The 17,816-nt window shown below is 30.6% G+C and overlaps 5 protein-coding genes across 7 annotated transcripts in view; 3 read left to right on the top strand and 2 right to left on the bottom strand.

The window, feature by feature from the left end:
* The window catches only part of LOC108765384 (glycine-rich protein DOT1), a 3,376-nt gene extending 2,955 nt beyond the window's left edge, over positions 1-421 (top strand). For all 3 annotated transcript variants that reach the window (XM_018514071.1, XM_018514073.1, XM_018514072.1), the window contains 2 exons: positions 1-84; positions 216-421. The exon at positions 1-84 is cut by the window's left edge and continues 1 nt beyond it. In XM_018514071.1, coding sequence (XP_018369573.1) covers positions 1-84; positions 216-360 — 229 coding nt within the window. In that variant the 3' untranslated portion in view covers positions 361-421. The remainder of the gene's footprint in view (positions 85-215) is intronic.
* A 4,119-nt stretch (positions 422-4,540) lies between these two features.
* Positions 4,541-6,354, top strand: LOC108765402 (protein TAX4). The gene is made up of 3 exons (XM_018514097.1): positions 4,541-4,635; positions 5,806-5,882; positions 5,989-6,354. The coding sequence occupies exons 1-3, from the start codon at positions 4,615-4,617 to the stop codon at positions 6,113-6,115; spliced, it is 225 nt and encodes a 74-aa protein (XP_018369599.1). The 5' UTR covers positions 4,541-4,614; the 3' UTR covers positions 6,116-6,354.
* Positions 6,355-6,780: 426 nt separating this feature from the next.
* LOC108765397 (uncharacterized histidine-rich protein DDB_G0274557) lies at positions 6,781-9,090 on the bottom strand. Its single transcript, XM_018514091.1, has 4 exons — positions 8,962-9,090; positions 7,781-7,845; positions 7,172-7,461; positions 6,781-6,804 (listed from the first exon to the last, which is right to left on the bottom strand). The coding sequence occupies exons 1-3, from the start codon at positions 8,980-8,982 to the stop codon at positions 7,209-7,211; spliced, it is 339 nt and encodes a 112-aa protein (XP_018369593.1). The 5' UTR covers positions 8,983-9,090; the 3' UTR covers positions 6,781-6,804; positions 7,172-7,208.
* A 3,923-nt stretch (positions 9,091-13,013) lies between these two features.
* Positions 13,014-17,816, top strand: part of LOC108765408 (uncharacterized) — a 65,457-nt gene continuing 60,654 nt past the window's right edge. The window contains exons 1-2 of the mRNA XM_018514103.1: positions 13,014-13,056; positions 13,471-13,610. Of these exons, the coding sequence (XP_018369605.1) occupies positions 13,588-13,610 (23 nt within the window). The 5' untranslated portion in view covers positions 13,014-13,056; positions 13,471-13,587. The remainder of the gene's footprint in view (positions 13,057-13,470; positions 13,611-17,816) is intronic.
* Positions 15,098-16,955, bottom strand: Spase12 (Signal peptidase complex subunit Spase12). Its single transcript, XM_018514101.1, has 3 exons — positions 16,768-16,955; positions 16,287-16,346; positions 15,098-15,630 (listed from the first exon to the last, which is right to left on the bottom strand). Exons 1-3 carry the CDS (start codon positions 16,810-16,812, stop codon positions 15,448-15,450), a joined length of 288 nt encoding a protein of 95 aa, XP_018369603.1. The 5' UTR covers positions 16,813-16,955; the 3' UTR covers positions 15,098-15,447.

The raw sequence follows: 17,816 nt of genomic DNA on the forward strand, positions 1-17,816 counted from the left end.
TTTTGGAGGCGGACATGATATCGGTGGAGATGATCATGGCTCCAGCGGTTATGGCAATAGTATATCATCTGATTTTGGTAGCAGGTAAATGTCGAATTTTGCTAAACTTAATTTACATTGGTAGAAATAAATATTAATAAAAAGAAAGATAAATCTCAATTATTGTACATAAATAATCTTATACAAGTATAATATTTTATATTGATATTTTTCAGTGGCCACGGCGGAAGCAGTTACAGTTCTGGTGGCGGCTTTGATTCCTATTCAAGCGGTCACGGTGGTGGCGGAGGCGGTGGCGGTGGCGGTGGTTACGGTGGAGGTCACAGTGGTGGTTTCTCCGGTTATCACAAAAAGAAATAAGAAATGATTCTACTGTGATTAATATGTTGGACATTGTAGATATTTACAGCTATAAATATCTGCTTACTGACATATTTTCAACTAATGTTTGATTGATTGATGACAAAAGCAAGTTTAAATCTTCAGTAGAAATCGTTATGCTGCCACTTTAATTGTGTGATATATCATAATATACAAAGAAATCGTAATACTGCCACTTTAATTGTGTGATATACGATGATATACAAAGAAGAATTTAATATTTTTTACTTTTTTGTACGAACTTATAAAGCTGTAATTTTGCCGGTTTTTTTTATTTTTATTAGTAATTTTTTATAACAATATCAACAGAAATACGTTGAACGAGACTATTACACTGACTTTACATCTGATTATTATTTGACATAACGTAATGACGACAAACTGACATGTACGTAACTAGAATTTCTATAAAGTCATAGGAAAGACAAATGTATAGATTCATCAAAAATAGTTTTTTTAAACAATTAGCCAGTAAGAAATTCATCTGACGTTTTTAAAATAAATTATCCTACTCTTTGTAGACTATTGTAGACCATTATATGAAGTAGACCCGACTTAACTACTATATTTATGACGTCGTAAAACTAGACTAGACAATCTTTCAATTGTTATATAGAATAATAAATTAATACAGTAAAATATTAGAACAAATACACGCTGACTTGACTAGACTAATTTTTATGACAGATTTATGATACACCGCGAAAAAAATTTATCATAAAAATAAATAGTTTTAGAAATATTATTTGAATACTCGAACTTATGTACGACAAATCACAAGTTTTAAAAAATATATATTGCTGAAGACCTATTACTTCGGAAGTAGATATAATAGAAAATGAGAATATTAATAATTATAAATTCAAGCGTTAGAGACATTTAAACTGGTTTGTGATAAAAGCTATTAAGCGCATATAATTATAAAAATCGTAATAATTCGTGATTACGATTATGTTACACATTATTTTTTATTATTTTTATATTTTTATACCTCATTTTTAAATCCAGCACGCACCTCAGTTTAGATCTTTACGTGCCTTGCTCACCAAGCACTTTAGAAAATATACACAATTTTTGCGATCAAAATAAATAAATATATATATATATAATATTATGATGTTGTTCCAATAAAGTTTTTGTATGTTTTTAATATATGACATTATTTTTTCTTTATGTTAGAATTATATATAATCAATTAAGAATGGATGTTCTTATCATAAAAGAAGCTGACAACACCCTGGGCCATCAAATATGCAGGAAGCCAACACACACTGATAGATACTTACATGCTAAATCACCATCCAGCAAAAATAGGCGACAATTTACATAGAGCATGTATTCTCTGATAGAGAGATACTAAATCTGAAGACAGAACTCAACCACTTAAAACAAACCTTGCAATGGAACGGATATAATAAGGAAGACTTAAACAGGACAATCAACAAACACAGGATTAGGACAAGAAACTCATACACACAACAACCACAGGACGAGTTAGACAAAACAAGCCTTTCTATCCTCCCATATGTAAAAGGAACAATAGACTGGATCGACAGGATTTTGTATAAACACAATATCCGTTCATTGCATGGTGTTAGGTTATTAGTTTTGAGTAATTGCATTAATAACATATTCACTTTTCATAAGTAATTTTTGAATAGAGTTTTATAGAGATTTCGAAATATTTTTTTATATAATGATATACTCAGCTAATTGTATCTATTGAATTTATACTTATTTTTGAACAGTTTACTTTTGAATAAAATATAAATTTTTTTAAATTTTATATTGGCAAAGTGTAAGATTTCGCTTTCACTTGCATTTTTTGTCTTATTATCCATTAATTTCTGATATTTACATTAATGCTTGCCCATGCATTATATAGTAATACTATTATGATCATTTATCACGATAAATGGCATGGAAAGTCTTGTAGGAAGTAATTTACGAAGATGGTCTATGATCGTTAGTACATAAACATAAATTGTAGCCTCTTATTTCCGCTAATATCTCAATGTAATGCAGTACGAAAATATCAGACAACATCAATTACATGATATTTTGTATATGATAAATTTATTGAATGTGTATTTACACAAATTGGCAAAAATTTAACCATAAAAAGGAATATATTAATATTTGCATATTTAAATTTTGTTTTCTAAAAATCATTTTTTAAAATAGAAAAACATTGAAAAAAATACACGTATTTTTTAATGAAAAAATGCAAATTTGATTTGTTTCTACTCAAACCTCCAGCAGCATCAGCACCTAACAAAGAGTTTGAACTTTTTTAGACAATATTGAAGTTCAGAATAAGCGAAAATTCGTTTAGATAATGATGCAGATTGTAGCTTATAGACAATGCAGGAAAAAATTTTAGATTTTTCTATAGTGAGTTTCAAGAGTTCAAAGAATGATAAAACTGATGATTAAAGTATTATTGTATAAGTATTATTATATATGTATAGTTATTATTAAATAATAACTATAACATATTTTTTAAATTACATACTGCATGTTTATATCTAAATAAAAAATAAATAATATTCGTGCCAAGTTTAATTTAAATATTTATGCTAGTTATTAAAATTAAATATACTTATTTCTGATAAAAAACAAAATTTTATGAAATCTATTTTATTTTATTTTTTTTTCTATTTATATCTCTATCCCTACATCATACATTATTCATTAGATATATCTGTGTCTATATCATATTATACGATTTGCTTTCTGTAAGAAAAGAGGAATACTCCTATTCAGGGATATATATATCAAACATGATTTTCACTTCTTAATGAGTATCAATTTAACGTAGTGCTTTAATCGTCGACATCTGTTAACTGGCATTAAAATAAAATTGCATTTATTGTATCATAAAGTGCGTTAACGCTGGATTAGTTTAAAATCGAAAGTAAGCATAAAGTGAAAGAACCAATCATATAATAAACGAGGTGCGATTTCACTGTATGTATGTAAAATATAGATGTTTACACATGTTTACCATGGGACACTAAAACGGATATAATAATCTGTATTTTCATTAATCCACAAAGAATAAAGATATGATCACAAATTGAAAGATTTTCTTTATTATAGAATACATATATATATGCGTGTATATATTCCATAATAAAGAGAATTTTTCAATTTTTTATCATATTTTTATTATAATAATTATATTTTTAAATTATTAAAAATAAAAAGAAACAACATTCTCGGATTCCCTTATATATACATCGGTAATATTTAAAAATAATTTAAATAAAGAAGAAAATTGTCTTTTATGTACTTAGAAATATTACAGACATGTTTAATCGTAAAAATCGAGAGTATAAAATCGTAATGGATTACGTAAATTGCATAAAAGTTCATAATGTAATATCTTTAATTGAGACTTAATTGAAATTCTATACACATAATATATAAGTGTGGACTAGAGATTATTATTCAACCGTAATGACTTACATAATAAATGTAATAAGCGATATAATTTCGAATAAGAATAAGAAATCAAATAAGAAATAAAGTGGGTGTGAAGAAAATCAGAATTCTTCGCAGTCGCTTTTTCGAGGAGTCATGCAATTTGTGCAACTTGAATTGCGGTAAATCGATTTCACTTGAAGGTAAAGAAAGGAAGTTATTTCATCAGAACAATTTTCTCTTTATGAGTATGTTATTCCTTTCATCTTTTTATTTTAATTTTGCCTACTTCCTGATAATATTGTATGATATTCGATGAAGAAGCAACTCATTTACTTTCATTATATTTGGAGAATAATGCGCCGATTTTCGTTCAAAGGAGAAATCATACCGGCGAGTTTCCGGGTGTGTTTCTTTTTTAAGTGCATTTCGATACTTTCAAACTAGATAACTCGCAAAGGTGACCACACTCTACGGAAAGGCATGTAGTCTATCCACAAATCAAAGCGTGAACGTCGAAATTTGCGACAGAGAACTTGCGAAAATTATGTTTACGACAACGTGCATGCGAAACTACACGTGAAAATTTGCGTAAACCACTTAAGTGAGAGTAATTCAAGTGAAATAAAGTGGTTCATACAGGAACTGTTTTCAAGAAAACAACTCCACCGTTATTATTCAGTTTTCATACACGGTTCACTGACTATGTTTCTATTTATAAGGCTGTCTGCGAAAGAGACTTTTAGTCACCACTAAACTCCAATCTCAGAAGAGTTAACGTACATTTAGCGCATATATAGAGTGAACATGTTCAAATTCGAAATACACGTGGGTGTCGGATTTGAGTGTGAATTCGTTATGTTGTGTGATGTCGGTTCATTTAATTGAGCGAGACGAGATAACTCGCAGATAAATGCTCTCGTATGGATGCTTAATAAAGTGACGATTTTATTTTTAGTTCTCCTTCCAGTAATATGCGAATAATGCTAATCGACAATAGTTTGCTAAAAAAAAAATAGATCAAATCCATTTTAGACAATCTACAACTTGTAGCAAGTTTTATGTGTAATACGAAAATATTTTATTAGTTTTATCAAAATTTTACAAATTTTGAATTTTGTTGTATGCATATTTATTTCATTTGAAATTTATTTTATTTTAGTATAATGTGAATGATAAAACAGGAAATACATTTTCTCTGAGAGATGATATACATTTTTCTAATAAAATTTGTGTTAAATAAGAATAATATGTGCATTTTTTTATGATTAATAATCTTATACGCAAAACACACAGTAGGTTTTATTTTAAATTTATTTATTTACTTTATTTATTTATTTTTATTTTACGCTAACGAATTATTTTATAATAGGTTAATAAATTATGAATAAATTGATTTTTATCACCGCATTGGTTTTTAACAATAAGCTTATTAATTACTTTAAAGTTAATTTTTTTTTAATAATATTTATTTTAAATTAATTAAGATAAAAAGGAAAGAAAGAAAAAACCGACAATTAAAAGAATACAATAAAAATATATAAAATATATTATAAATAATCAACTAATTATTTCCTAATTAGCTTAAATATCAAATATTTGTATAAGTATTTGTAAAAGAGAGATAATGTGACAAAAAAAACGAAAAAAGATTGATGTAATACATAATTTACATATCTGTATAAAAATTACCTCAAACATTTTCGATGACATCTCTTCTCATTATCAGAATAATTTTACCTAATAATTACAGTTTTATGACAAATCCTTTTGATTATTATTACTTCCATTTTATTCTTCGATTTTCTGATAAAACAATGTATATGATTAACTTTCTCCAATAAAATATAAGATCTATGATCTATCTCTGATCCGATAATGGATTAAATCATAGGCGTATGCATGTTGGTTTGTGACGTGTAAAAAACAAGCAATATTTTTAAATTTTTTAAAATAAAATTTTTATTGTATTTCTTATGTAATATCTTTCTGCTTTAGGCTCTACTTTTGCTGGTTGTCACAATGGCTTTAGTATCGGCGATGCCGTATCCTGGCGGTGGTGGCCATCACGAACAGTAATTTTCTAGTTTTCTAATTATTGCTCCATATATTCCTTTTAAATGATATACAGTTTTATATGACACATTAAGATTATTCAGAGAAACTTGAAATTGCTTTTAGCACGCACTTCAAAATCCACGTGCCGTATCATATTCACGAACATCATCATACACACGTGAAGAAAATTTACATACCGGTTCACGTCAAATCACACGATGACCATAAACACGAAGTGGTTGACTGGTAAATTATCTTCGCAACATTCTTATGGTTAAGGAACCTTGTTATGACAGAGTTATTTAATCATAATCGTCTGATGATATCTGAACGACTTGTTTGTTATCGTTCCACACTGTTAATTGTGTAAAATAAACCATATTTATAAACTAATGACTTGATTAATTGCTTCTTTATTCCATCGATTTTATTCTTTATCTGCCATCAATTTGCTGACAGTTTTGAGTATAACAAAATTTGTATCAAATATGGCGTTTTTTTGTTATCAAAATTTGTAGCAAATAATATTTAAACAATTTCAATAGACTTGGCTAAATAGCCAAATGATAATTCTTCTCCTTGTAGTTTCTACGAATTACTAGTTTTTAGAATTGTAATTATTTAATAGAAATAAAGGAAATGAATAAATGTACCTTCAAAGTATTTCTTTTTATATCAAAAGTTTATTATATAAAAATAATGAAAAAGTGTAACGTGAAGTAAAGTATATACAAGTATTTCGCTTCTGAGTACACACATGTGCATACAGAGTATTTGGTTCTTACGCTAAATTCTTAATGCTGTACTGGTGGAGTAATTTTGTACCGATTAGTTTCGTCTTCTTTTGTATTCTACGAGAAAACTTCTTATCAATGGATCCGCAATGAAGAATGAATTTTATTAACTTTTACTTACTCGAATTCCACCTTGTACGGTAACCTGAAAACCCAGTTTACAATCGTTAAGTATACGTATAAATCAATTACAACAAGTTAGAGTAATTATACTTTTACAATAAAAATAAAACATCAAATAATATTGATATATACATTTTCACAATATATAGATTATCCCAGACTTCACCTTGCACATTACTGTTATAGTTAATGAGAAAAAAAGTGTATCCTACGTGAAGTATAATTATATAAAATTCTTTCCTTCTTTCTTGAAAATTATTGAAAAATATTAAAAAAATTAAAATTACTATAAAAATTTTAATGTGTATTAAAAATGTGTCTTTTTTAATTTGATATAATTTTAGTGTATTAATCAGACATTTGTCAAATTACAAGTAGACAATACAAACCTATAACATAATTGTAATTGAAGACAAAGCCGTCCGTTTAAAACCAACCATGATGTTTCTCCTCATGTACTGGTATAGCAACGGGAACCTTATGTATAACTGGAACAGGTACAGCTACTTTTTCGACATGGTGAACAGGTACTGGGACTGGTACTTTTTCGACGTGATGCACTGGAAACGGAATGTGAACGGGGACTTTCTCGACATGATGCACAGGCACGTGGATCTTTTTCGTGTGATGATGATGGATCGTGTGCACTTTGTAAGGCACGTGGATTATGTGATGTTCACTGAAATCATCCAATCGTTTTTCATGTGATATCATATTTTCGAGTAAATGATTTATAAGTAAAATTTTGACCGATAAGAATAAATCAAATAAGAAAAAGAATACCATATTTAATTATTCTTCTTATTTATTCATTATTTTACTTGTTTAATATTATGCAATGAGTAATCAAAATTATTAATAATAATACTATATAATAACTATCTATATTACATTATAAATAATTAAAATTATAAGTAATTTTAAGAGAGGTGTGATGTTCTATAGAGTGAAACTTCTAGATTAAAATAAAAGTAAAAAACTGTCGAAGCGTTACTTACTGATGATGACCTCCTCCCGGCACCGGCGATGCCAAAGCAACAGCCATTATTCCGAACACGAGCAACTGCAACACGAGAGGTGGGTGATCGCGGTTTGTTTGTAATATCGAAAGTGCATCGCGTACAGAAAGTCATTTAAATGCACGGCTTTTTTTTAAATTCCCGTTTCACCACTCTTACCGTCTTTTTCCTGCGTAACGACGATGTAAAAGCACCGGACTTCTACAAATTCAACCAGCAATGATTATACAGACACAAAACATTTTTTTATTTAAAGAGTAGACATTAATATTTTTATGTATTTTGACGCTCTAAAATCGAATTCAATGTTCAAATTACTCCATCACATCACAATTTTTTTTATCGACGGAAAACTACTAATACTTTTCCAGTATTATTGTAACGTGATGGAGCAAATTAAACATACAGCGTTAAAATACATAAAAATCTGATCTCTAGTTCAAACATTAAATTTTTGTTTTACGTGCCTGTGTTATCATTTATTTAATCAAGATCTCTCCAGTCAATGAAAAAAACCAACTTTTTTTTCTTTTTTTTTCTAATGAAAGAATTTTAATGTTATAACAAAAGTTCACAATTTTGGTCTTCAACGTGATCCTTGATATACTACTAGTTAAATGCATTATCCTCAAAAAATGTATTCAATGATTATTTTATTGAATATTTATTTAGTCTAATTAAATACTGGAAAAAAACAATTACAGCTCTACAAATAGTCAATGGATTTTATCGCCGTATTTCTGTATAGTAAGCTAAAAGATATACATTAAAAAATTTTGCTTATCTGTCGCATATCTTGCGTTCGCTTTGGGCACACGCGTTGTAAGCTTCATTCTGTCTTTATCGTTCATTATATTTCGGAAGAGAAAGATAGAATGGAGCGCAGGGTTAATTAAAATTTCGCCTGAGAATGAGAAGAGTACAACTTAATTATACAAAATTACGATTTGAATATCAAGAAATTTCAAATATCTTTCGGGGACTCTCATCTTCGAGAGAAATTTTGCAATCACAAAGCACATTTTGCAAAATTGACGCGGTATACACTTAGTTGTACTGTTAAAATCACTGACGACCACAAAACCAAACGACGAACATCGGAAGTACCGAAAGGAGTGCGATGAAAATAATACGTAGGTATATAATAATAAATCACTCACAGCGATAGTGTGGGAGCGCATCTTCGACTCTTGTTTATTTTAATCGATCGATCGTTACTTTTTGAAAATTCGCGGCGATGACGGCTGTGCTGCACTGTTTGCAATACTGTGCCGATACGATTCTGTGTTTTGATCGTCGGGGATGTCCGCTTATAAAGAACGGACACGGCGATGACCAAAACTACCCGGTGAAATTGTATGGGGTGGGAGAGCAAAGTGGCTTGGGATCCAGGGGGTTACGTAAAAGCAAGGAAATGTACGGCCTGCGTTACGTCCGTTTCGGAGCTGCGTAACTTTCCGTTGTGCGTACGATATGTGTAAGTTGCGTCTCGAAGTGGTGCGGGAAATACGATCGAGTGTGCCTAAAGCGTACTACGAGATCGGACTTTGCTCGATAACGTGTTCAATCGTACGTAACTCGAGCAATTTCCTTTTTCTCATTCGCGGATCGTTCAAACCTGTTGGCGTTTGTCAAAATAATTTCTAAAAAAGTGTGAATCCGCGACGGTTGTGACTTGTACACACATGTAATAACATTATTGAAATTACTTAGCGGATTATTTTGATAAATGTATTGCTAAATGACATCCAGTTCAATACTTGTGAAAACTTAATTTTTGATTGTATAATAATAATAAATTGGCTTATCAAGTGAAAGTATTACTTTGTTTATCTTAATAACATGCATTGTAATTAATATTTTATAGAATGTTATTTTATATAATACTATTATTATTCTGTTATTTTATTCTTATCGTTTTTCATCATTATACATTATAGTTTCGTATTTAAATTAATTACTATATGATATAATAAAGATGGTATACGTAATGTACGTGGAAGAACTGCTTCTGTGAGAGTGAATAAAAAAAGTGAGAGTGCGCACAAAAACCCGAAAACATAAATTTCTCATTAGTTCATAAATTAATTAATTTATATATCCTGTTGTGTTATAAAAATGTCAGGAAATTGGCGTTACGTCACGAAGCGAAACACTGTTTTCCGTGAAGAATATTTCCATTAGATGCGTTTTTTTCTTTTCCTTTTTCTTTGACCAACGCACAATAGATAGAGATGGATTCATTGTAAAGATACTTTTACTCTTGATTATCCTACAAAAAGATTACACTATATTCGCCGTATATATGCACGAACACAGAAAGTCCTCGCTTTTGCATCAATAAATTGTACTGATTTCACTCATAGCATTGCGTCGCTGAAACAGCTTCTGGTTTTGGAGAGAAACTTAAGTCTGATTAATCCCGTAAAAGGTTAAAGTTCTATGAAATGTAAATTCATTATTTAAGTGTGACACGATATCACAGACGTATACATAATCGTCCTACTCACGAATGATATAGTGAATGATTTCCCAAATATCGCGTGTGGAATTTGAAGGAAGTTAGTTTGCATCGTAATTAATTGCCTCTAATTGTAAATACAATATTAGATTAGCGAAAGTTCACAAATGGACACGAACATGTGCGAACATGATGATAAATATATCATTATTGATGTAACGCGTATACATGAATGGTACCTTGCACACATAATTGCATACTATACCGGATTTCCCCCAATAATAATTTCCTTCCGTAATATTTATATATACTGAGAGCAAAAATTGCAATTACTATAATTTAACTACGATATAACATAGATTATTCCAGTAATATTGCTGCAAGTTTCTGTGCTGTAAACATATATGATTTATAGTAATTTTTGGTACCAACTATGTATATTTTTCGATAAAATTATAAATATAATATAAATATAATTATTATTATTAACATATTATGGCAGTAATACCTGTAGAAGCTTCTAATTATTTTACCTTGCAATTATATGTATATAATTATAAATATAAAACGTACATATATAGTTTTTTCGTTGCGTTTATTGAATTCTTATAATTTACTTTAATAAATGCATTAATTTATAACACTTTGCGTGTATAACACTTTAGTACATTAATTTTTAATATGTGTTAATTAACACATTTATTAAAATAAATTCTAAGGCTTATGTAGCGAAAGAAGTAGTGATTTTAATTGCAATTGAATAAAAGATACAATTTCGAAATTACAGATTATAATATCTCGTAAACGTGCCTTACTTTGTTATCTCAAATTTTGTGAGACGCATGTACCTTATTGGTATCGTACATCAGCTGCATATAAGAATACTAGCATTCTTGCCAATTCTCCTGCGTTCAGACCGATTACGAAGCTTTCCAAACAAACCATTCAGTGTTAAGACCAAGGTAACGATCGAGACCGTGTTGTACATATTACACGCTCCGTTGCAATTATGCTCTTTTCTTTTTTTTCGATAGCATATCGGCAGACCCAATCGGTGTAACAGGAAGTGGTGCAAGCTGCATACTTAAAATATTCATCATACAAGGAGAAAGCGTTTCGTAACTTCTTACACACTCGCCTTTGGGTATCTCAATACGGAGCAGGTAGTCGCGCGATCTCGAAAAAAAGTCGAATAGGAAAAAAAAATAAACGTAAATATAAAAATATGATCGAGCGATTATCCGATAAATTCATCAATATGTAGGATTTCCCAGACCTACCGCATCAAAATTAATAAGCATTTCAAGTTAGCGAATTATGTCATCTGAGCTCCTCGTTTAGTTGTGGTTGACATTTTGTCGCAAAGTGCCAATCACATCTAAACACATCAACTTATAGCGTTTTTTATTTGTAAAACTAGTACGCACTCAGTGCACATTAAAGCTGTTGTACACTATTCTAATCTAAATATAAAAATAAGATATCTCAATCGATAAAAGCCCAAAATTTATTTTATCAAATAGCACAATAAAATGTATCGAATATTTCACGGTTTAATTCGTTTATATATTTTTATTAAACGTATATCTTTACGTCGATTTTTGTACGACTTTAAAATGCACTGAGTGCGCATTAGTTCTGCCAATGAAAAATGCTATTAAAGTGATATCATTCGCTAATTCTAAATACTTATAATTCAAAAACTTTTATATAGTCCCGACATTTTGTGATATTAGAATTTTTGTCTCGAAATGATTTTAGAAATTTGCTATTAGCAGTGCGGTAGATCTGGTACATCTCCCGATTGTGTAAGAAGTAACGTGTTCATGCCGAGCGATTTTTACCTCGCTATGTGCGCGCGTTAATGCGAGTTCTTTTTGCGTCTTGACCGGCAATACGCTACGAAGAACATGACACAATGCGTAATCTAATAGGGACTTTTTGTGATATAATACTTGAAAATGAATAATGCTATTACAATGCAAAACAATTAATTAGTCCATTAAATTTTTATTTTAAAAGATTATTTTTTCAAAACATTCTAATAAATTAATATTTATACTTTCATAAGAGAGTATCCTGTAATTATTACACATTTTAATAATGTATGTATTTTTTATGGAGTCAAAAGTTTTAATACAAAAATAGCATGATTACGATAATAAAAAATAGTTCTTGGATAACAAATCAGTATTAATTAACATTGCAGCAAACAGTTGGCCTCTGTGATTAGTATATTGATTATTTTTAAGCCAACTTACTGTTTTTAAACAAAAGAAATTTTGATCCTTGTCTTGATGCGTGATAATATATAGAATGAATTTGTGTACATCAAATTCTCCAAACTGCGCGCCAGTTTTCTGTCTTAAAACGCAATTCTAATGTGGGGGTGCGCTCCGAATTACGCACGAAGCGCGTGGGGTATCATTTTATGTGCGTTCAGGGAGACACTATTAGCGCTATTTCTGTCATTCTATCCTTGTTTTACGTCTAATAAACAACAAAGAAATAGAATAACAGAAGTAGCGCTAATAACGTCCCCCCCGAACGCACCACTTATCCTTCACGCGCTTCGTGCGTACTTCAGAACGCACCCGAGGTCCCGGGAGTACCGCCTGAAGTGCCGCGCGATCGTCACTTTTAACTTCAATAAAGTGCGTACGTGACCACGGCCGACGTCATATATTTGTCTGCATTCGCGCTAATTTCTCGCTCGATCGCTCAATATTAGTTGAGTAAGAGTACAGTCAACCTGAACGTAACGTTATTGATGCTTTGAAGCGTTTTTTGATTGGTAAGTTAGTAAACTTTTTCTAATTGGTAAATTGCTTTGAAATATTTGTGATGATGAGACTTGAGACCGTGCGCGTAAGCCTCCATAGGAGCCTCCTAGGAGCAAAGAGGATTAGATTCTCGTTGAGTGTTTTCCATTTGAAGACACAAGTCGACACAAGTGTCGCTCTATTCTTGTGGTGCATTCGGGGAGATGTTATTAGCGCTACTTCTGTGTCTACGTTGTTTATTATACGTAAAACAAGGATAGAATGACACAAATAGCGCTAATAGCGTCTTCTCGAACGCACATACTTATTTGACATTCAGAGAGTGACAAAGATAGAATGACACTTGTTCGACTTGTGTCATCAAATGGAAAGCATCCTTTGATTAGATTTGAACGTTTGAAGCTAACCTGAGTCGACTTCTCTAGGAAGTCTTGAGGAAGATCAAGAAGAAGAAGGGCATAATCTCGTGCGTCAGAAAAATGCGGTAACGATGGAACGATGAGGGAGAAGAAGATTGAGAGAGCATCGACTAGATAGCAGTGATGCAACTGGATACAGCCAAAGAGTGAGTGATTTATTTGGGCCTGTTATTTGTCGTTGCACCAAAATTTTGCGCCATCTTGACTGCACTAAAAATTTTGTTTCTCGTTACCGCCAAATTTTATGTACATACATAGGATATGTTTCGTTTTCACACGCTGTAAGCATCGTTACAAATAACGAGTGACGCTTTTCCAATTCTAATGCTACCTTATATAAACAAATTTGTGACGTCATTACTAAATCATTATTACAACAAAATAACGATAATTAGTAACGGCCGGCGTTTCAAGTAATGCGTACTTTCTTTCCCTGTATAGATATATCTATTTTATTTTAAATACGAGCGTATATAATATACCGACTCAGCCACAAAGATTATTATTACCTATGAAACCGATCGTTTATTTTAATCTATGGAAACAGCATATAGATTAGTCGAAATATTTAATACATTATAAAAAATCGACTCGAAATTTGTAAGTACTTTTGAAATATAAGTTGTGAAACGTAACAACTTAAATTTTTATAAATTTGCAAATTTTCATTTGACTTAGAAGTAGTGTAAGCAGGAAAGGAGAAAGCTTCGGACACTATAATTTAACTATATCATATCTAAATCCAAGTCTTTTTTGAGCCGCGACAATTATCGTCTTTGCACGAAACCGCTATTTGTGAAAGTTAGTGTAGGTGCGGTGGTTTTGAAGGAAACGATGGTCAGATAGTTGGCGATCGGAGGAAATGAACAAGCGTGATCGATGAAAGTCAAACGTTGGAACTCGTCCAACGGCTCTGATCAAGACAACGGCGCGACGTGTTGCAATGGCGAAGGACGCGTAATTGATCGATTAATGATTTGCGAGAAGTGATCCGTGGCCACTGCCATTTCTGTTACGATTATATAAGAATACAGTTCCGTTACGGAAGGGAAACGCCATCGCTCGTGCGAAATTGTTGCAAGTGTATAAGGATTACGTTTGGATATCCTCCTTTTTTTTTTTTCTTTACGTAAGCACCTGTAATGTGAAACTGAAGCGATATAACATCAGGTAATTATTTGATTATGTATTATTGACTTACACTTTCTTGAACATACATTATGCGAAATGATAATTATGAATGTTTTATGTATAACGATGAGATAATATGCTCGTTCGAAAAAAATTATTCGAGAAAATTATTAGCTTTTCCGAATTAGCAAGCCGCTTATTAAATTTAAGTATATCTAGAAATCTCATTTTCAAAATATGTTGCTTATACATATATGTATCAGGCTTATTGAACAATCAAATGACTTTAATCATTTCTATTTTCATTACGACAATTAATAAATGCTGAAATTTTATTATATAATGCACACGAAGAAGAATTGGATGTACAGTACTGCATAATAGTAGAGAATAATTAAAACAGGATTATTTTTAATGCATACAATTTATCTGTATATAACAGATACTTTATTTTATTTTATTTTATTTTATTCCTTTAAAAATCATCAATTTGGCCGGCATAAAAATCTTATTGCTCTTAAAATTTTCTTTATCTTATTATTTATAGATTACCTAAATTCGTAAATATATTTTTATGCAAATACAATATTATTTTATTTATAATTCGCATTTACAGCCAACACACATTAAAGTACAATATTTGTGTATCTTACAAAAAAGAAATTTAAAGTCTTTCACATTCATACTTGTTCCAATACACACTTGCATTCATACATTAAGGACATTTGTATCTCATAACTGCATGAAAACAAATGCTCAGTGGTACATATGCATACACTATCAGCAATCAATTCATATTGAAGATTGCATGATATATTAGATTTTGTTTGAGGTGTTAAATATGTCCGGCAATTATTTTTTCTTTTTGAGCTTTGGAACAACTTCAAACTGTGGTTTTTGCCAGTCCAACGGTTTACGACGGTACATAGGCCATGGGGGAACAGTGATTAATGCTGCCATAACAAATCCAGCACTTAGAATATAAATTGTCTGCGAGAATTGTTGAATGACGTATCCCCAAATGAAGCCGACTACCTGTAAAAAATATATATATGTATAAGTTTGATTAAAAAAGTAACAAACGTTGTAGCAATCACTCCCGACATGATGTTAAAATCTGTTATGCATATTTAATATTGACTACATATATAATGTTAAACGTGCACGTGTCTTTGGATAGGAGGTGTTGTTAAAGAGCATAATCAGTAATCAGTTACTTTATTGTCAATTCATTTGTTAAGCGTAGAAAGCGTTTGGACTGGATTGTCTGATGAAAAACATATGGTGATGTTTTCTAATCGATATTCATCATAGTATAATTGCCATGTATGGTGAAAATTGTGTCACAGAAAGTGAAATAAATGTCGATTGGCATGGTGTCTCGAGTGATTAAAAATCGTATCACATTGCACATTGTTTTTCATAAGATAAATTTTTGAAATGAATTTTTATTTCTCCACTTAATGAGTGAGCTGGATAGCTCCTGTTTGAGGACACGTGATGTCACATGTACATTACACACATGTAACATTGCATATGTAGCCAACATCAAATATACATAATAGACTTTTTGATATCATATGCTGGAGATAGCTGCTACAGCAGTCACCTTTTCATTTGATCAATCTAATTCTGTATTTCAACTATGATAATGCAAGTATTTTCAACATTTTTAGAGAATGGTAGTTTACCCCAAATAACGTTATTATGACCCGCGACAATTTCTCTGCTCTAGCTTGGCCATCATAATCCTAAAACAAATATAGCATAAATAATAAGAGTGCATAAATTTAAAGGGCTCGCTTAGCATAAAAATAACATATATGGTATACAAATTTACAAGTAACTAATAAATATAGAACTAACAAATTTATTTATAGATTTACAGTGTTATTTACAACATGTAAATTATTTAAGTAAATACGTAAATTATTTCGACAATCACGGTATCAAAAATTTATTTATAGATTTACAGTGTTATTTACAATGTTATTTACAACATGTAAATTATTTAAGTAAATACGTAAATTATTTCGACAATCACGGTATCAATCGCGTTGACATACGGTGCCTTGGTAATCCTAACCTCGCGAATAAGGAATGCACTCGCCTTGGACATATCGCGGATTGATATCCGTTTCGACATAATTATTCAAAGACTTCGTTACTTACCATATGCGTTGGAATGGCTTTGAAGTATTGCATCCACGCATTCATCGTGAACAAATATACAAACGTGGCTACGAAGAACACGAACTGACAGAAACGTATACGATTATTTCGATTTGAGATCAATTCGAGACTTCGACTCTTCCGAGACAATCGAGACGTGGACAATAAGCGTGATCGCGTATTGTCATTGATTGCGCAGACGCGGCGCGAATTTTAAAATGAATTTCAAACTGATTACTAACAAGAGTTTATCCAATTTTGATATATTTTTGTAAGTAATTTATTTACCCTCAAGATTCTACTTAAGACATCAGTCTCAAATGTACTAGGCTTTCTACAATAAGCCATAACTTAGCTTTAACTCTTAAGCCATAAGCAATTGATCAATCATAAACAATTATTCTTCTCACATTCGATTGTGATTGAGCAATTTCTTACGGCTTAAGATTTCAAACTTAGATTATGTAGAAAGCCCATAAGAATTCACTATGAATACAGACAGAATAGTCAATTATTCTTCTCACATTCGATTCAACTATGATTTGTCCATTTTTTACGATTTAAAACTTTACGACTACTACTTCTGTTGTAGACCCTACATTAATGTTCTCGTTAGCTTGTTCTATCTACCTTAATTAGATGGTTTCTTTAAAGATAACAATATAGTTTTTATCTGAAAAAAATATGGTTTATATCCGTCAATTAACGCCGTCATAGCAATTAGCATTTTTTATATAATCTCTTAGCTTATAAACTTTTACCTAAATTCTAACTATTTGTTTTAAGTTTATTTATCGCTGTAATTATAAATCTATTTTTTATTAATCTTTTTTATTTTTTTAATTTCTGAAATTATGGCTTATATTTTTCGTTTAATATCATATAAGCTTCTAATATAAATTATATTCTTGTACTGTCATTCTAAAAAAAAAAACCTGTTATATATTACTTTGCTCCTATAAAAAGTGCAGGGTGATGAATAATTATGAAAAAAATGTTTTATTTTGACGTATTTTACTAGAAAAAAAATGTGCAACTTTGTTCATCAT

This window comes from Trachymyrmex cornetzi, unplaced genomic scaffold, assembly GCF_001594075.2.
Source record: "Trachymyrmex cornetzi isolate Tcor2-1 unplaced genomic scaffold, Tcor1.1 scaffold488, whole genome shotgun sequence".
Taxonomy (NCBI): Eukaryota; Metazoa; Arthropoda; class Insecta; order Hymenoptera; family Formicidae; genus Trachymyrmex; species Trachymyrmex cornetzi.